This window comes from Malaya genurostris, chromosome 2, assembly GCF_030247185.1.
Source record: "Malaya genurostris strain Urasoe2022 chromosome 2, Malgen_1.1, whole genome shotgun sequence".
Classification (NCBI taxonomy): domain Eukaryota; kingdom Metazoa; phylum Arthropoda; class Insecta; order Diptera; family Culicidae; genus Malaya; species Malaya genurostris.
In genome coordinates, this window is record NC_080571.1 from 216109208 (window position 1) to 216131094 (window position 21887).

Sequence of the window (21887 nt, forward strand, 5' to 3'; positions counted from 1 at the left end):
CATTCGTATGTTTGTACTTTCAGGGATACATTTTGGGAAATGTAAAAACATGTTTGGTAAATTGATGGATCTGAAACATATAGCAATGAATAAGTCATAAATGAAAACTAAGGGAAATTTCTAAGTATCTTCACGGTTTTGGCTGTTTGAATAAAGTCATAAAGTTTTAGTGTATTTTTATGAATAGCCAAATTCTTACAACTCGTATAGCCTGTGGGAACTACCATGTATCTGAGTATTAAAGAGTTTTTAAGGAATTACACAGATGTATAGATTATCAGTCTCCCTCATATATGTCAATAAAAATACTCATGGTTTATAACCATCCGTGTTCGAACCCCGACTTGGAAGGATTCTTAGTGTCAGTAGGATCGTAGTATTATCCATACAATGGTTCTGTACGCTATGAATCGGCTGCGAAGTCTGTGAAACAAAATGGCCAATTCGACAAAAGGAATGAAATGCCAGGACTTTGCTTTTTATTACCATCCATAGTTAGTGTCTATTTTATTAGCGAACAAAACATTTACTAAGCCCACAATACTCAATCACTGGAAATATTCCGTTACTCTATGTGTCGGTTTTGAACGATATGCTTTGTGTGATGATTCGTTCAGTTTATGTGTTTGGAATTCTGCGAGCCTTATTTGGACACTAAATTTTCACCTTAATGCTATTTCATACCAAACATTTTAGAAAATTTCAACTTTGATTTTTTCTTATATATCTCATACTCTCATATCTCATTATCTGAAAATTTTATCATAAATTTCTTAACATATTTTTGCTGGTATGAAGAAGAAATTATGGAATTGCCTTAAATACAACAAAAGATATTCACGATCAGAGCAAACTCAGCAGCTGCAAGATTCACATGGGAGGTCTATAATATAACTGAAACGTATCCCCAGCAAGCCGTTTTAGTTTTATTTATTCGAACAGTTCTACTGTCAAATTTAAAACTTGTATACGCTGCCGTTCTATTTTTTCTATTATTGATAAAACGCTTCTGGGGGTGGCAGTTTTATTTTGTTATAAATTGTAGATTTAAATTTAAAAACTGACATAAATTATGCTTCTAGAACTAGAACACTCCTGAACATGCCCTTACGCTCTACCCATTCGCCCCATAGTAAAGTAAGTCGTATTTACGACAAAATGTTATGTCCAAATGTTTGCAATTTCAATGAATTCCAGATAAATTCGACACTCATTAGACCTGACGCAAAATTGATACCGAGTAGTAGTTTTGCACTTTTAATCAACGAAATGTTATGACAAACTGTCTAATTATGTGAATGTAGGAGCATTACCTTAAAACTATACAAACAAACGTTTTGCACGTTTCTCTAAGCAATTATTCATGGCTTTTAAGATCAACCGTATGCGCCATACAAAACTAACGGAAAATAAACAACATTAACTAATGTTTCCATTGCTGATATTTTTCACTAACTTTCAATGTAAATCAAACACGATTCATTTAGTAGAGGAGACACATTTTTATGTCAGCACTTTTGAAGTACGGTCGGAATAGCTTAGGTAGAAACCAAAGATTAACCATTGACTCGATCTAGAATGCCCATACATGTGATCTTTACTTATAATTCCCTTCTCTCAGTCAATATTTGTCAAAATATTGAATGAAATCGATATAGCATTTAGTTATGATGGCACGATAGATGATCTTGATAGCAAGACAGACCAAATTTATCACATAAAATTTCGATAATCGTTACTAATCGCTTTTTCGTATTTTGATTTATCGTCACTGTTGTTGCCAAAAACGTCGTTTTGAGGTTTTCTGTCAAAATTTTCAAAATGTAATTGAATTTTACAGAAATTATATTTCATTTGTTACAGTTGATAGTTTAATCGATGAAAACATACAATTTCGTTGTATACTTTTGTTCGCTTTCTTGACAAACTATAATGAGCGAGTTACCGATATTATTGACGTATGGATTGCTGATTCTCGTAGGTGACCATGGATTTCGACTGAAAACCACATAAGAAGAAACCATAATAAGAAAAACTCTGCATTGCGGCATACCTTTTCGAACGTAATTATCGTTAGCATCCGCAAGAGGATTACAATGCACCGCATCCTCTACGTACACTGATTATATGTTGTACTTGACATTTTTATATTCAAAATAATGCATATTAATGTTATCGGCAGGGAATTGAATTGCTTCACGCTCAGAGAAAATGTGAATCTATATTCCTTGATATTAGGGTGTAAAAACTTCAAGTTACTTTTACGAATGTTTGTTTTTGCCTTTCTCATATAGAAAGGTTATGCAATCACTTGAAACCCCGACTAGTGTCATATACCATTCGACTCAGTCCATCGAGCTGAGCAATGTCTGTGTGTGTGTGAGTGTATGTCAAATAATCTCACTAGGTTTCCTCGGAGATGGCTGAACCGATTTTGACAAACTTAGATTCAAATGAAAGGTCTTCCGGTCCCATATGGAATTCCTGAATTTCATCTGGATCCGCCTTTCGGTTCCGGAGTTATAGGGTAAAGTGTGTTCAATATTGTACACCGCCACTTAAACTGGCGGAACAAAAACCGTAAAAAATGTTATAAACTGGACTCTAAACCGTTATTCCCAATCTTAGGGTCAATTGAAAGGTCTTATGGTTCTACCAAAAATTACTGTATATTTTCGGATGCAACAATCATTTAAATCGTAATTTAGAGTGCGTACTAGTAGAGTTTGTATGTCATGTTAGTACGAACCTACTTCGATTACACCGGTTTTCGGGTTCCGGTGCCGCAAGTGCATATAATAGTGAACCCACTTCGTTTTCTTAAGAATAACCTACGCGAGCAATGTATTGTTTCATTCTGTATGTTATACTAGTTCATGCACAAGCAATCTCTTGGTTTTTTCAAAAATCGAACAGAAAAATTTTGAATAGAATACCACAATATTATATGTACATGAGAAAGGCATCATTACACCACTAGGTGGATTAAAACAGGATTTTTTCATAAATACGTTTATTTCATAGGCAATATACTTAAGTTTTTCTTCGCCGTAGCATCCACAATACATAGTACTTTTAACCTAATACATTTCGAATATTATATTAATACATCGGTATTCATTAGTTAATCTAGACACTGTTTATCCAGTGATTTGCTATCATAAATTACAATTAATAAAACAACATTTATTTTGTACATGAACTTATAACTATTTTAGGTTTACTTGTATCAGTTCATCACTTTTATTCAATATAAGATAGCTGGCTATTGGTTGAACTCATGGAAGAGGAAGGAGTCTAACATAAAATAAAAATTATATTGGAACTCCATTGGTCTCAATGAAATGAGAGTTTCATGTAAGAATGTCACGAACTGGAACTTTTGATAGTCTACCTTGGGTACGGAAGGAATTTATTAATTGAGAGCTTACATTACGATACTCCACGCATGTCCAAACGACATGATCAATATCGCGATAACCTTCACCATATGCACAATGAATAGTCTTGGAAAGTCCAATTCAGAGGAGATGTGCATCTAACGTATAGTGATTGGACATGAGTCTGGACATCACACGAATGAAGTCCCTACTCACATCGAACCCCCTAAACCATGTCTTTGTCAATATTTTAGAAATATTTGGGTGCATCCACCGACCCAGATAATCTCTATCCCAAAAAGCTTGCCAGTTGGCAAGTGTTCTTTGACGAGACGCGCTATAGAATTCGTTGAAAGCAATCGGTCGCTCATAAATTTCACCCTCAATAGCACCACTTGTGGCTAAAATATCGGCTCTCTTATTGCCTGGAATGGAGCAATGAGCCGGGACTATTGTGATTTGATAATCATTATTCAATATGTTGTTCAGGCACTGTAAAAAAACAATTTTATGAATGGTGTATACTGCATAACTTTAAATCAATGCAGCTATACCTTGATCTCGGAAGCGCCTGTACCGGAACATTTTGTCTTTTAGATATACTCATCTCTATACCGTCTCGTTGTAAGAGTAACTTTATTATTTTTTCTCGAACGTATACGATTTACGACTGTATCGAAAATAGACGAGAAAATGAACTGCGAACAACAAACGTGTCTTCGGAAAATTTCAACATTCACCGGGTACACAAACAATTCCATCGGTATCTTTAGCCGTAATAAATGGCTAGAATACGCGTTCTCAAGTTATACAATAACCATGTGCCGACAAAACCATTTCAAAATGATTAACAACTTAATGAAATTATTAGGTCATGAATTATGACTAACTAGACGACGACGTCTCAGGGAAATCCACGATTTGACTAGACATTCGCAATAAGGGATTGGGAACCAAAAGTTCAGATGTCCATGAAATAGCAAACAGTGTTTGACTGAAAGCAGCTGGAGGCGTACAATATTTAAAGCGTTTGGAAGTCTGCTTATTTACATTACATTACATTTGATGTAATTTTCAAAAACCATCACACGTTTCTAAAACTGATTGGAGATTTGTAAGTTCTCCCACATAGAGGATCCATAACTTTGTTTGAGAATAAAAGGACTTTTCCAGGATGGAGTATAATATCGAAGCGTTGATGAAACAATGAACTCGTGTGTTGTAAATATTAGTCACCTTGAAAAGTAAATTTCAATCGAAAGTAAATTACAATCATTTGGTTGATGCTTTTTTGGGTCTTCGATTGTTCCCTTAGGGGAAGTTTCTCTTGTGAATGGGTCAAAAAATTAATGTTTCATAATCATTCTTCGGTTATTCGAATGTTGAATGCTATATGAACCAAAAATAGCAGAATTGTGTCTTCAAATAAGTAAATCGACGAAAACGTGCTGTTTTTGTAAATCAAAACTTGAAGCGCGTTTTTTTTTTCTCGAAACCAAACTGGCTGGTACGATAAATATAGAACAGCTTGACAACTTAAATAAAAATGTAAAAATAAATTTGAAATTTGCAGACCATTCCTGATCGCTCTTTGCCTAGCTTTGTCACATACTATACTGCTTCCATTTTTGCTATCTTTCTCAGTAACGGCACGGTAACTGCATATCATTTGTGCGAAATATTTCGATGTTGCTCTGCTGAAACTCCACTCATTTTGTAACAAAATGATGGGATCAAATAAGCGGCTATACAAATGGTGAGAGAATAATGAAAACAACAGGACGCAGTCATAAAAATCGAAAATAAGTCATGTTTAATTTCTGAATCTTTTAAAACGTGGGTTTTTTCTTCACTACCTTCGGTTTGTTCATTTATGTAAAACTTTGTAATAAACCATCATATTTATTGATAAAAGGATATTTACCCAACGAGTATTTCTAGTTTTGTCGGAAATGGGTTTAATAATACACACAATTGATGACTGACCCAGATAATGCAAATAACAAACTAAACGCAAAGTATGTAACATTCAAATCACACTATTCAACGAAATTGTACGTGTAATGAAATGATGAATTTATCAATCAAATAACAAATAGGTGACATAAGACAGAACTACTTTTTTTTTCAATTGTACTACTAATACTTTGTGAACAATTATCTCATAGCTTGGAAGATTTTCTTTTTTCTTCTGGCACATACAGTAACTGCTATTGAAGTATTTACATTTGCACACTGCAAATCATGCAGCGAACACTAGGACGTGATAAATTATCGCTAGCACACTTTAACTATGGATGCAAAACTTAACGCTCGAAACACGATCCGGCCCGCGCCTTGCCTACGATCTTACCGACCTTGCCTTGCCTAGGTACAGTACAATTAGTTTTCAAGGACGAATGCGGAGTGCATTCTTCTTATTTTTTATTTGAAATGTTTTATTCAGAAAATGAAATGAATATCCGATCTATTAGATATTCACTTTTCTATCCAAAATCAATCCAGACTTCGGCCAGAGACATATTAACATGCTGTCTGACATTGAGTACATGGTGCTCATAAACTTTAACGCCTTTTATGTCCGCCCGGCCGTTCATGAGCTGTTACTGGGCCAGTCTCAATGTACGTTGCTAAATTGGGTCGTATAATACTACTCATTCGGTCCGGTAATGGCACATGGATCTCGTTTCACATCTCGGTCTCATCCGTCCAGCACACGGTAGAATCTCGTTATTGGCTTGCTTACTGGTCTGCTAGTTCATTCATAGATTGCATAATGACAGGAAGTTGATGATTAAATTACGTTCTGCGGCTCCGTAGGTAATAGATTCCAATGAACTTGAACAAACGAGCAGCTTGGATTTCATCTAATCTGGATCTGGATGCGGATCAACGATCAACGATTTCGAATGTTCTAGAATTCCCAGAATGCTTATTTTGCTTTTTTTTGTTATTACGTCTTACGTCTGACCTAAACACATAACATTTCGCATTCTACTAAATTAGTTAGCCGCCAGTAATAAACAGTTTATTCAATCTGTTCTAGGACCACATCGAACCAGTTTTGACGATATCACGAATCTTATCTCACATTAGTTGAACATAAAAATCCACACTGAATAGTGTTTCCCACACATCATGCATGTCTCATAAAATCAACGCCTTATCACGAAATTACCAAATCATGCAGAAAAACGTATAAAGCAACCTTTCGGGTAGCCCTCAGAATGCCTGAAAGGACCAGAAATACTTTTCTTTCACTTAATTCATGCGTAGGGTCGGGTTAGCAAATTCCATTCATCTTGAACATCTCAAGCCTCAAGACTGGTTGGGCGGTTGGATACTAAAAAGTTCATCTTGTGATAGCTAAATTTACGGATTGAATTGTAGGTTTGAGTTCGTTTACAGACCGAGTACGGCTACCGACTACAAACTAGCGAATTTATATTATAGTCTTATTATTGTAGAAACGTATTCCAGTGAAACGCAGTGAAAATGTGATTCAAGTTTTCCAAATATGCCTGGTCGCTCATACTGATTAGGATAAGGGATGGAAAATAGATTTGGTTGATTGATTGGAACCGAAACGTTGTCGAAGGGCTTTACTTATGTTTCGATTCAAGCTCGGCCGTAGACTTCTTCGCACAACCGAGTTTGCCGCTCCCATCTGAGAAGGGTAGATGGGCTAAAATTCTGAGTGACAATCAATATTTTTCTCAATCAGAAGCTTTTATCCGATATATGGGGTGTGAACGTTTCGTTCTGTCCTAAGAGAAAGGGTGACCTACATTACAGTTCATTTAATCCGAACCATCTACGAAACATGAAGCTTTAGTTTTAGATACACCCATTCAAATTTGATTTGTGGACAAATCGAGACCTCTCGAAATCGTTAGCAATCGTTTTTCGAAATAGCTATACAAGTACAAGAAATATCTATGAGTTCGTCACAAGCTTCGTAAGTGTCTAAAATTCAAGTTCAACACTACAAGTCATTTTTAGCGTACACAGACCCGACAAGTATAAATATAAGAAAAAGCATCCGTAGCAAAGTTTTACACGATAAGTTCCAATTTGAATCACAAATGGAATAGAACTACCATGTTAAAGATTTGATATATCGTACAGTGATCGTCAATTCACAGTAAATAGAATCTTAATTGGAACTGAAAAATCTTTTGTTTGATTAATGACCAAATTCAATCTGAATTAAGGGGCGGGTAGGGTCTAACACTTTTTAAAAATCATTTATTATTTTCTTCATATTTCCTTATAGTAAAACATTTCAAGAATATTCTGTGAAATTTTCAAGTCTATTGGAACGAAACTCTGGAAGTTATGGACCTTTATCTATGGCTATCTCATTCAGCGAAGAAACAAGAGCTCGGCGCACAGGCCCAAGATTTCTACTTCGATTGACTTCAAAACTTGACAAAAAATTCTTGAAATGTTTCATTATAATATATTATAAAAGAAAAAATATGATTTTTTGAAAGTTTTAGGTCCTACGGGCTCCCTGGAGTAATAAATTGTTTCCATTGATTTTATAGACAAAAAACTTTAAACGCGTTTTTCTAAAAAGCAGGTTTTAAAAGTGCGTGTCCATCGTCATTCAAAAACTACTGCACCAATTTTGTTCAAATTTTGCACACACTTTCTACATATATAAAACCAGACCCCAACGTTTAGCTTTTCGTTGATTTGTTGACTTCTGATTAGTCTGCGCGGAGATAAATTGGACACCGCAAATTATGATTTTCAAGAAGCGTTCTCAAAAATACCTCTTCACCGACTTATTTCTCAATATTTTTCCACGAAAAAATTACAAAATGTTGTTCGAATGATGCTTTGTGCTATGCAAAATGTTTGAGTTTATTTTGTTGAACGAAAGTTCTGAAAAAAACTCGCAAAAATGGTGAATTTTCATCATCGCAAAAGTGGTGATTATTTTTATCATAAATTCGCGCTCCCCCCCCCTTAAGAGCTGTGTAGGGTCTGTGAAAACCGACTTTTGAACTGAGGCCCGTAGGGCCGAGTGTCATCATTCGACTCAGTTCGTCGAGTAGGTGAAATGTCTGTGTGTGTATGTAATGTTTGTTTGCAATAACTTTCCTCGGATATGGCTAAAGCGATTTTCACAAACTTAGATTCAAATGAAAGTTCTTGTGGTCCCATACAAAATTCCTAAATTTTGTTCGGATCCGACTTCCGGTTCCGGAGTTATGGGGTAAAATGTGCAAAAAAAAATGAAAATATGTGTTCTAACCTTCCTCATAGATGGCGCGACCAATTTTCACAAACTTAGGTTCAAATGAAAGGTCCTGTGGTCCCATACGGAATTCCTGAATTTCATCCGTCACTTTATACCATCACTAAAAAGGGCGAAAACCCGTAAAAAAAATCTAAATCGACCACAAATCTTCTCCAATTGCTAGATTTTATCAGTAGACGGTCAAACAAACCGATTTCGGTTATTCTTTCAAATATCGAACAAAATTATTTTGAAGAATACCACAATATTATCTTTTTTGTTTCTTTATATTTTCTTATAGTAAAACATTTTAAGAATATTCTGCTAAATTTTCAAGCCTATCGGAACAAAACTCAGCAAGTTTTGGGCCTTTATCTTTGCTCGGAACACAGTTTCATTATAACAAATTTTTTAAAGGAAAAAAATTGATTTATCGAAAATGTTAGATCCTACGGGCTCCCTTGAGAAATAAATTGTTTCCATTGATTTTATACTTAAAAAAACAAACAAACTTTAAACGCGTTTTCCTCGAAAGCAGGTTTTGAAAGTCCGAGTCCATCGTCATTCAGAAACTACTGCATCATTTTTTTTTCAAATTTTGCACACACACATATAGAAAACCAGACCCCAACGTTTTCCTTTTTGTGGATTGTTACTTTGGTGAGGTTTTACAGCTACAAAATAGCGGATTTTTTCGTAAAAAATCGAAGTTTTCTCTTTGAACAACCACCAAAAATTCAAAAAATTCAAATAAAAATCAAACTGAAACGTTAGGGTCTAGAAAATCTACTACTTTAACTATGCTGCTATGATTTGTTCACTTCTGATTAGTCTGCGCTGAGATACAGTGGACACCGCAAATCATGATTTTTAAGAAGCGTCTTCAAAAATACCTTTTCACCGACTTATGCCTTAATATTTTTCCACGACAAAATTACAAACTGTTGTTCGAATGATGCTTTTTATCATGTTGAATTTATTTTGAATATATTTTGTTGAACGATAACTCTGAGGAAAAATCTCAAAAATAATGATTTTTTTTTTCATAATTTAGACAGAAAAATTGGCCGAAATATATTTAACTACATGAAATGAAAAGTCCAGGGCCTCTCACAGAAAAGACGTGAATAGTTTGGAACCGTGTATATTTTTGTTGAGAACAAGCCTCTAGATGGCCCAATACCAAATTTCATGACTATCTATCCACTAGTGTTTGAAACAACGGTGGAATTGACTGATTTGCAGTGCGGATTGGTCCACCATCCCCCGTATTCTCCATTATTAACTTTGCACAAAAAGATTGTTTTTTTCCCAACCAGAAACGATTCGTTGGAAACCCACGCCCCAAAATTTGATTCATCCAAAAAATCATTTTTAATCAATCGCGGTCCTAACTGTTCTCCGTCCAGCCCCGGGTGTATTTCCAGTAAACGTTTTTTAGCTTCGAGCTTGGGAGTTTTGAGTATTTTGATAAGAATTTGATTGTGGGCGTTTTTTGCGCTACCAAAACTATAATAATGTAAAGACATTCCAAATGTTTTGGTGCTGTATATAACGGCAGAGTTTTACGTTACCTCGAATAAATAGGACAAATTCCAAAACTACAGCCATTATTCTTTTTGCCTTTCTCATATGGAAAGGTTATGCAATCACTGTGAAACCCGACTTTTGAACCGAGGCCCGGAGGGCCGAATGTCATATACCAATCGATTCAGCTCGATTCTTTTTGACTTATACGAAGTTTTATGTCAAAATTTTCAGTTCTTTGATAATATCTGCACAACTAACCTTGAAAACAGATTATGTTTTCAGACTTAGATTCCGATTCTGATTTCCGATTCTGGAATTACAGGGTGATGAGTTTTTAAAATTTAAATCGATATAGGAGATGATAATACCTAAAAGCTTCAAAATTTTACTGGAAACTATTAAAATTTATTCGTCATATTTTTTTCCATACGAATCAGTTTGGGTTATGTTGGGTATACCGGCTCTGGAAGTACCTCAAACAAACGTAAACTCTAAAGTGAAAGCTACTTCGACGTTTCATGGAATGTTCAATCGATTGTCACACTTTTAGATTCAAATTCGATCCGATTTGCAGTTTCGACATAACAGAGCAATAAGTGATTAAAATATCAAATTACCGCTTAAAAATATATTCATGTAAAAAACACATGCGGATTGATAAAAAAAGGTATCATCTCACTGCTAGGTGGATTAAGCACGTATTTGGCTCTAACTTTTCTCGGAGATGGCTGAACCGATTTTCACAAACTTAGATTCAAATGAAAGGTCTTGCGTTCCCCTACGAAATTTCTGAATTTCATCCGGATCCGGAAATATAGGGTAAAATGTATTAAAAATTTTATACGAAAAACCGTGAAAAATTTTCTAAATCGACCTCAAATCTTTTCCAATTGATAATTTTTATCAGTAGACGGTCAAACAATCCGATTTCAGTTATTCTTTCAAAAATCGAAGAAAATTATTTTGAAGAACACCACAGTACTATATATGATAGTATGATTGATATGAGAAAGGCATCATTACACCAATAGGTGGATTAAAACGGATTTCGATTCTGTAACTCATAATTATTGATATAAAAGCTGACAAAGTTTTGAGCTAAATTTAGAAGATTTTTTCGTCATTTACGTTGTCTCTCTAAATGACGGTATGAGATTTTAAACTCACTTCACCGTGTAGTTCCGAAGCCAGATGAAATTTAACAGCAATTAATGAGACCATAATAGCTTTCATTATACCCTAAGTTTGCGAAAACCTATTGTTGCATCTTTGAGAAAATGAAACCAATTCCGTTTTGGAGTTTTGGATCACTGTTTCCGGTACTCCCGGATCCTGGAACTGGGAACTGATATATCGGAAATCAAATTTTTTGATCATTAAACAATCAAAGCATACACAATAAAAAATATATAACTAGCTGAAAGCGTCACCATATATACAAAAGTACTCGTAATTTTAAAATTAAAATGTACACTCCTCACCCAGTGATTCCGGAAAGAGATAAAATTCAATAGGGTTCTATGGGAAAGTAATACTTGTAATTTAATGCTAAGTTTGTAAAAATCGGTTCAGCCAGCTCGTGATAAACCGAGTGCATATTTTTGCACATACACACACAAACATCTTGTGATCTCGACGCCTTGGTTTTCACAGTGATGAATATAAACAACAATGAAACCAGTTCCGTTGTTGGAGCTTTGAAACCTAGGAACCGATATAGCAGAAATACATTTGTTTGACCAGCAACTACAATTTGAAACAGTTTTGAGCCAAAATTTAGAAAAAAGTCGTCCCTAGATTTCCGTTTGAGCTGTTAGTAGAATATTGTCACTAATAGTACTGTTGTTGTACCGTTTAATTCTACTATGTCTCAAGACTTTACACTCTCAAAAAGTCACTATTTTCACAGTCACTATTTTCACAAAAGTGTATCAAACGTTATAATACGTATTTCGGAATGCTATTTACATCCTTGCTCAATGTATCGGTTTTATAAGTTTATAAACTTAAAATTATAAAATCGGTACACTGCGGAAGGATGTAAATAAACTAAAATTTATAAACTTAAACTTATAAAACGGATACACTACCGATGTAAATAACATTCCGAAATCAGTCACGTACCCAGAGGGGGGCCCAAAGGGTCCTGACCCCTCCCGAAATCAAAAACATATAATTATTTAGAATGTCTCAGACATGTGTTACAGAAATAACAAGGCAGTAAACGTAATGAAATGTTATACAATATCAGCTCCAGTGGAAAAGTTTGAATTGTATATTAAAAACAGCCGTAAAAGGCACGCCGAGAATTAGGTACATAAGTAATCTTCAGAAACATTATGTTTCAATTTTTGGGCCCCTCCCGAAATTAAATCCTAGGTACGGGCCTGTCCGAAACACGTATCAGTATTATAACGTTTGATGCACTTTTGTGAAAATAGTGCCTGTGAAAATAGTGACTTTGTGAGAGTGCAATGACGTAACATAGTAGAATTAAACGGTACAACAACAGTACTATTAGGGAAAAGTCTTCCGTTTTTTGCATCATCGATCTAAATAATGATTTGGGTTTTAAACATACTCCACCCTGCAATTCTGGAACCGGAAGTCGGATCCGTCTATGCCACATTTTAACAAAGCGAAATCACTCGAAGCCCCTTGTTCAACGATAAGTAACGTTTTGAAACGCTCCTAGGATCGGGTTACTCTCGATCAAAACCCAGAATGTTACGGAACAACCACTTCAAATCAGCGAAATACAAAATGATTGAACGAAACCCGGAAAATTAATCTGGAATTTTATACCACATTAGAATGTGGAAAGGTCGACGATTATTTAAATGCCAAAAAGTTGTCAATGCTCTTTCGATTGAACGTGCTTTGGCAGACCGTTTATAGTTGAGGTTTGAAAAGCAATATTTGTATAACTACAGATTCAATTAACCACCAATTTTACTTCAACGAGTGTCTGCAAAACCGGCTACTATCATTCATCCAAAAGCACAAGAGTTCCGTGCATTTTGGTTGATTTGGCAAGCTGCTATTATGGTAAAGCCACTCAGGAGTGCTAGATAAGAAACAACATGAACATTGTACCAAAGGACTACAATTCTCCGAACACTGCAGAAGTTGGTGCAGTAGGAAGATATTGGTTCATCGTGGAGCAATACCTTGAGAAATCGAAAGAGTATGTAAATAATGGGAAAGATTATGCTGAAAAGTGACAAAGGCTTCCAAAAGGATGGCTGAGAACACTGTACAGAACTTAATAGGCGGAATGAAACGTAAACTCAAAATATGCGGGTATAACCAAATACGAATAAAACTATTTTCAAGTAAATGAATAATCAATCAATTCTTTGTTGCGATGATTTTGCTTCAATTCAGTAATAAATAGAAGTTAATTTTTTCTGTGAACATACCTTACGATAGTCGAAATAGGTTCAACTTTCTCTGAGAAAAAGTCGAAAATTTTATTCTGACGATTTATGACGATGATCTTTACTTTCGGTGCACCTGTAAACGGAAATTGGAGACAGACACTGCCGAAATGAGTTGGTTTACTTATACACTAAAGAGACAAGAAAAATTCACTGATGGGACTTTTTTACATTCTAACTTATGAAAATACATTCTTCATCTCGAAATTTTCCTCAACTATCACCCGGTAATTCGGGAAACGATAGATGTCTACCGATAAAATTCGAGGATTATTTATGGAGTTGAGAGTGTTCCTTCGAATTTAGTTTTGTTAAACTTGGTTCAGCCTTCGTCCAATTTCTGAGAAAAATTAATGACATTATTTACATTTTAACAAATTTTTATGGCTGTAACACAATTCATATAAATTTAAGTTTGTGAACATTGGGTCAGGCATCATTGAGAAAATCAAGGATAAATATAGTATATGACACCCTCCTGTCATTATTTCGATTTTGAGAGTGATTGCGTAACCTTTCCACATGAGAAAGACAAACATTCACAATATTAAACTGTTTTCGTTTCTTTTTTCTTTTTCAGGTCTAGGCTTTCGGCCCCTTCCCTCCGAAGACAACGTGGAAAGTACACTGATTTGGTACAAAGGTACTGAAGAAAAGAACTACAAACAGTGGACTGATGCACTGGACGACTTCCTGAAAGGTGAGTTCAACTGACATCACAGTCAACACGTGACAGACAAAATTTCCAGTAAATTGAAACAAAATGCTGTTCAAACAAACAAAAATCAGTACATTAAGCGCGATTCCTTACTGCCAATTAATTCCGAATTTTCGTTTGATGGAACCAAGCCAGGTGTGATGCTATTTTTGTATTGTTTACGATACTTACATTTCGGTGTCCCACCAGCGTAGTCTCGTGATGTTTTGCGATATTCATGCAGTAACGAATATTATTCTTATGTCAAGAGAAATAACGATCCCAAAGATTAGATGCCGAGCCAACCGAGAGCGGTTGTACGTAGTTGAAGAAAATTGGATTAGTATCTATTTTTAATAGTGGTGTGTTCTAAACAGCTCAAACACAGAAAAAAAACAAGAGAATAACGATCCTTCACGGTATTTCTTTTCTCATTGTGCTCGTTTCTGATTTTTTTTTTTGTTTTCTCATTGAATGCAGACTACAGGACACCCGGTCAGATTTCGGGTCGAGGTCAAAACATTTACAACTGTGATTACACTCAACCGCCCCCACCAAGAACCGTTTGCGATGTCGATATCAAACAGTATGGACCGTGCACCCTGGAAAATCACTACAACTATCACAAAAGCGCCCCGTGTGTGTTCCTGAAGCTCAACAAAATTTACGGTTGGGTACCTGCTTTCTACAATAATTCCAACAGCCTGCCGCACAACATGCCAAGTGAACTTTCAGAGTACATCAAGACTGTCGAAGCTACATCGAAGCATACGGTAAAATTTTCAATCCATGACACTATCCGAAATGAGGGCTCGCAGGTCACTAATCACTCACTAATCTGTTTTAGATGAACACGGTGTGGGTATCGTGCGAAGGAGAAAATCCGGCTGACATTGAAAACGTTGGTCCAATCAAGTACTATCCGCGACGTGGTTTCCCGGGTTATTACTACCCGTTCGAAAACTCGGAAGGTTACCTGAGTCCACTCGTGGCGGTGCATTTCGAAAGACCAATCCGTAAGTGTTATATTTCTTTATTGAATTTTTTCCTTCAGGAGTGAGCGAAATCCTGAGCATATAGTACTTTATACTTTTGTAATGGAGGCATTTTTTTTGCTTTTGTCTAAACATTCGTCCATACGGAGTAATCGAGGTGTTCAATTCTGGACTGTTAGGAGGTCAAACACCTTTTTTCCTAAAATCCATATTATCCATGAATTCTTTAAGAAGTTTAGCAGCGCTCCTTGTTAAAAAATGACCTGATGATGCTCATCGAAGTTCTCTTCTTCAGAGCACCCAAATAAATATCGATATTCATCTCAAAGCCCGCATTGATGAAACCGGAGGCATTAGAAGCAACTGCTCCGAAAACCATGACTCCGGTGTGAAATTTAGCGGTAAACTTAAACATTGCCATCTCTGGAACATTCTTCAGTTTCATCAGGCGAATTAAACCTGTCGGTGCACAAATTTAATGCAGGATCGATGGTGAAAAGTTTCTCACCAGAAAGCACGACGAACGGAGCACGTTCAACAAAATCTTCGATCATTCCAGCCATAGTGCTTTGATCCGGCTCGTTATAAGGTGGCATTTTACTTGTGCCTTGGGCTTTGAATTTAAAGTCATCTTTGACCAATCGACTGCCCGGGTTGGTGGTTAAATGCATAGGGCGCTGGTCTTACAAGCCAGTTGTCGTATGTTCGAGCCCCGACCATGTACTAGCCATGCAATGATTCTGTTGAAACAGAAAGGCCAAATTCCACAAAAGGAATGTAATGCCAGGACTTTCCTTTGCTTTGACCAATCGTTGCATTGAAATTTAGGAGATATTGGCATCTTTATCCAATTTTCAGATGAATCGTACTAGATTTCGCTTTAATTTTTCTTTCAAGAATCTTACCAGCCTTAAAGTGCGAGCCTACCGTGGACATTCACTTCCTGGTTTCCTGACACGTTGATCCTCGAAGAGGATACGTCTAATGCGGTATACAGTGGTCAGATGGCACATCACAGTCTCCAATAATCAAAAACTGAACCTTTCTGAAAATGTTCAGTGCGCGTAGTGGATAAGTGAATCAATAGTGGTGATTCAAAATTCATTTGGCAATATCGTGGTGGTGGAGTAGTATCATTAATAGTTGGAGCAAGTGCTGTGATAATAAAAACACAAAACATGAATTAATAAATGAAAGAGTTTATTTATACTCGGTTTTACCCGTTTGGTCTTTCGCCGAGATGTATCTTGTAACCACAAAATATGTAGTTGATTAAAAAATATTTGCAAACTTAGCTGAAATATTTTATGCAGAATCGGAGAACCGGAGCGCAGGCTATCATTACGCCAATTCATACGCTGCGCCTGCTGTGTGTTTGAAGCAAGCACAAAGCTGCACTTCTTTTACTTCTATAAATCAAATTCATGCTAACTAGCGTTTTATTGGTTTTAATCTAGTGTAATCAACCAGCTGGAATTAAAACAGCCTTTCCTCACTATAATCACCATATAATGTGGAAAAAATATTGTTGTTCATATTAACCACCATTCCTGCATCGAAAATATTGTAATTATTTTTCAGTTGCGAATTTCTTCTGCAGAGATTTTTTATGGATGAAAAAATAATAATCAAATCTTGCACGAAAATAGTGTTGTGGATGCTTGTATCATGAATGAAAATCTCTTAAGTGATTTTTTCAGTCACTGAGTTTTTTTTGAAAAGCTCTTTAACTGATTTTTCCACGAGTGATAATGAAATGAACTTTTTCTGATTATGATTTTTCCAACACGAAATATAACTTTGTGCTCTCGTACGGTTTTCGCAAAAACACTTGAAATTTCTGAAGAACGAATGAACGGTTCAGGAGAACTAGTTCTTCCAGTGGAAATATTATTCTTTGAAATGAACTGTTTTGTCCATCTCTAGTTTGAACCCATTAATCCTCATGGGTTCTGACATAATAAGACGTTTAAATGTTGTAAAATGATAGTAATCTTGTGTCAAAACAGTACTTTCAACAGATTTTCACTTATTCGGAAACATTTCACTTCATCGAGGATTACTTCACTGTAGCCTGTTATGGTACCGTCTCTACAGACTCAGTCGAAAAATATGATATCTCGATTTCATTGTAAAGCTATTTTTCCTAACCATAATGGACTGTATTCGTCGCGATTACCAAAAAGTTCTTACACGGATAATGCTCATGACAATGGTATACAAAAATTATCTAATTTCTGCGAACTGCGTTTGAGATTTACCACTTACACATTCAACATTTTTACAACCAATTCATACTAACTTGTGTCACTCTAACGATCAAATAAATTGAAATAATGTCTATTTGTTAAAGATTGCTTTGTGAACAATAGGGCTGAAAAATCGCCAACTAGACTGAACATCCCACTTAAATTTTGAGAGTATCAAATCAAATGATATTTCAAATATAGGGGAGACCGCGGGGCGAAAATGTCAACTTTTGGTCTTGTGCAAAAAATAGTGCGGAAAGTAACATTTTCACTCGGAATGTTCGAAACGTACAACCTTCAGTTCAGGTGCGGCAACTATGGGGGGACAAGGCACTTTTTGCCCCACCAAAAATTTTATTTGAGTGCCACGCTCCCCCCAATATTTTGGCTACTGGAATATTTGAAAATATTTTGTATAAATTTTTGTTGTATATTTTGTAATTCTTGTGTAGAAATCATCAAATTCGAAAGTAACGTTTACTACAAGTTTGAATTTGTTTTTTAGCAAAATGTGCTTTGTGGACTTTGTTCTTGAGAAGATACTACAAACATCAGACTTTACTACATTTTATTTATACGGCCAATTGTTGTCTCCAACTTTTAATAATCACTCTACTCTGTATAGATAATGATAATAAGTTTTTAGACCCTACAGATTTTCTACAATTCAAAAATTCTGAAACTAGACAATTTCACTTCTGACGAAAAAAAAACCGTCTCTTTCGCACTCATCGATTACTAAGGCTGAACTAAAAGGACGGCATGTCTAATGAATAAAAGCCAATTATAGCTAATGCTAGGACCCACATATAGAGGGCTTAGCCGATGGTATGTGACTTTTAGTGATCGAATTATTGCGAGTGGCATTTTCTCCCCGGTCTCCCCTACTTTGTAAAATCATGGTTACATATTTACCATTCAGAATAATAGTCATTACTAGCTACTAGTTTGAAAAGAGCCAATAAAAGTTATTTTCATTGCCCCGAAATAGACGAAAATGACGGAAAATGAATGACACTTTCAGCTTCGATTTCAACTTATGAGAACGAAATCCATGTCCAGTCAACAACTAGAGCAGAACAATAATTTCAAAATTGTGTTCTTTCTTTCGTTTACTCTTTGATTAATTCTCGTTTTACTGAGAAAATCGTATACTACGCAGTATCGATATAGAGGAAAGTATTATAAAGTACCCCTGCTGGCCAAAATGCCTTCCTTCCTTTTTAAGCATTTAAGACTGTTCTTAACAAAAGTTTTATCCCTAACACTATCTTTTCGTAGCTTCACAGAGAACAGACATCCAAGCTAGTACAAACTTTTTCTAAAAAGCTATGTAAAGCATACATGTAAGAATTCGTTAGAAATCACCGTTGCGAACGATTTTGCACGCATGAATTACCGCATTATATGAAAGCTCGAACGCACGAGCCCGTAAGGGATTACTGGGCTGTTCGAAGCGCCTCTACAGGAGGATTACTACTTGGTGATTACTTTTTCAAATAACCGTTAAATTTCTTACACAAATTGGAATCGCTACTTGAATGTCTGCTCTCTGTGGTAGGATCTTTCTGCTATGCAAGTTTGGCGGTTGTCGTTGGCTGGGAAATAAAAAAAAAGGTGAAAATATCATTAGGCAGCTTTTCGAAGTAATGTTTTACTTCGATTAAATAAACATTTTATCCGTGTAAAACGTCTAATGGTCGGTTACTACTTATGTCGTTTTCGCTTGAGAAAACTGAAACTAACCCAGGGTAGTTTCAACAAACAAACACTTTTCACGAAACTGTGTTGATTTCGCACTTAGCAACGGGGGTTTGAGCAAACCTGATATAACAACCAGGTTCGAAACTGACTCGATTTTCAGTTCAACAAGGTTAAAACTAGGTTCGAAACTAGCTTCAAACAAACGGTTTGACAGCAGTTAGGGTGGAAACTGGGTTAGGTTTGGCATCAAGCGAAAACGACATTAGTAACTAACTTTTAGCAGTTCTAATGTACGGTATAAACATGCCACCAAACAAAGTCAATTATTTGATATACTAACGTCGTTTTCACTTGAGAAAACTGAAACTGACGCAGGGTAGTTTCATCAAACAAACACTTTTCACAAAACTGTGTTGATTTCGCACTTAGCAACGGGGGCTTGAGCAAACCTGATATAAAATCCTGGCTCGATTTTCAGTTCAAAACTAGCTTCAAACAAACGGTTTGACAGTAGTTAGGGTAGAAACTGGGTTAGGTTTGGCATCAAGCGAAAACGACATCATTTTCTCATAACAGTCACTCTACGAACATTAAGCCCCATCCTTGATTCATCAAAAATATTGTTTTAAAGAGTATAACAAAATGTATTGTTGGGAGGATCGAAAATGTGGCTTCTCAATTGCTGTTAGTTGATTACACTAATAATTTCCGATGCAACAAATTTTTTTTCTGCTTTTTATCTATTTAGACAGAGGCATAATGATTTTCGTCTGTTAGTTCTCGTATCTACAGTTGCTTGTGTTTCCAAAAAGCCCTGGAGCGTATAAACTTTGATTTGTCTAAACACTTTTTAAAGCCGAACTTCAAAGATTTTCATCAAATTCTAGGAAGAATAAGAATTGAAATTCGACTGAATTTATCTTCAGACGATTTTTGCCTTTCTCATATAGAAAGGTTACGCAATCACTTGAAAAACCGTCTAGTGAAAATTGTCATGTCGAATCAGTTCATCGAACTGAGCAATGTCTCTCCCTCTCTCTCTCTCTCTCTCTCTCTCTCTCTCTCTCTCTCTCTCTCTCTCTCTCTCTCTCTCTCTCTCTCTCTCTCTCTCTCTCTCTCTCTCTCTCTCTCTCTCTCTCTCTCTCTCTCTCTCTCTCTCTCTCTCTCTCTCTCTCTCTCTCTCTCTCTCTCTCTCTCTCTCTCTCTCTCTGTGTGTGTGTATGTGTATGTGTCTATGTGTGTGTGTGTGTATGTTTGTGTGTGTATGTGTCAAATAATCTCACTAGGTTTTCTCGGAGATGGCAGAACCGATTTTGACAAACTTAGATTCAAATGAAAGGTCTCGTGATCCCATACGGAATTCCTGAATTTTATCCGGATCCGACTGCCGGTTCCGGAATTATAGGGTAAAGTGTGTTCAATATTGTACACCGTCACTTAAAATATTTTTGGATGCAACAAACATTTAAATCGTAATTTAGAGTGCGTACTAATAGAGTTTGTATGTCATGTTAGTTGGTGGCCGTACGAACCGACTTTGATTATACCGGTTCTCGGGTTCCGGTGCCGGAAGTGCATATAATAGTGAACCCATTTCGTTTTCTTAAGGATGACTTACGCAAACGAAGCACTGTTTTATTCTGTATGTTATGCATAAACAATCTCTTGGTTTCTTTCAAAAATCGAAGAGAAAATTTTTGAATAGAATACCACAATATTATATGTACATGAGAAAGGCATCATTACTCCACTAGGTGGATTAAAACAGGTTTTTTGTTTTGGTTTGATACTCTCTTTTGTTGAGGGAAGTGACGAAAATGCTTCGACTTTGTCTGCGTTTATTTTGAATGTGATAATTCATGACTGAGACAGTAAATAAAATGCGGCTGTTGGTTTGGATTTTTTCATTGAAAATGTGTGACAATTTTCGGTTCTGAGTCCAAGTGTCGACAAATTTTCTAGTTCTTGATAAAAACAGAAGTCCACAAAAAACAGACGGTAAGCCATGGATCGGAATAAGTGATAGTCAGATAGCGCACCGTGTAGAGAGTACGGTGTGTGGGATAAAATTTCAGTAGATTTATTGACAACTTTTTCGACTCATTGTCAGGTTGGACCATGGCTTTGTTGTGTCATACATTTCATACGTGTATTCATGTCTAAGCATTCCCCATGACTATCTGCGCTTAGGATTTTTTCTTATTGACCCATTTTTGGACCCTAATTTTAATGAAAACATTTTTTTTTATTTTTGATTTCATTGACTATTGAGCTACACAGAAAATAAGTATGAAAGCTATATCTATTTTTAATATTACTAGGAAAAAAGTAAAAAGCGGGAGGGTAATATCAGAGACATAACTGAATGACGTGAATACGAATAAAATTAACAGGTATCTGCACACTTCTGGATATCATTAATCGTTCTCTCAAGTTGATATATTGTGTGAATTTTGCAAGGTATCACTTTTATACTTCCAAGATAGTAACAATGCACCTATGCTAAAGTGAGACAAATTTAATAATCAATTTATTGATATTAAAAGTCAGTTGCGAAGGCTAGAATGGATGAAACGTGTCAATTTTTACATTTCCTCTGTTACCCTACTGGTAACATGAGAATGCAATGCATCTGCATCAG

At 35.9% G+C, this 21887-nt stretch overlaps 1 protein-coding gene across 3 annotated transcripts in view; it reads left to right on the top strand.

Moving 5' to 3' along the window:
• Positions 1–21887, top strand: part of LOC131427535 (sodium/potassium-transporting ATPase subunit beta-2-like) — an 87774-nt gene that overhangs the window by 61046 nt on the left and 4841 nt on the right. For all 3 annotated transcript variants that reach the window (XM_058590809.1, XM_058590808.1, XM_058590807.1), the window contains exons 4-6: positions 14182–14301; positions 14779–15071; positions 15146–15314. In XM_058590809.1, the coding sequence (XP_058446792.1) occupies positions 14182–14301; positions 14779–15071; positions 15146–15314 (582 nt within the window). The remainder of the gene's footprint in view (positions 1–14181; positions 14302–14778; positions 15072–15145; positions 15315–21887) is intronic.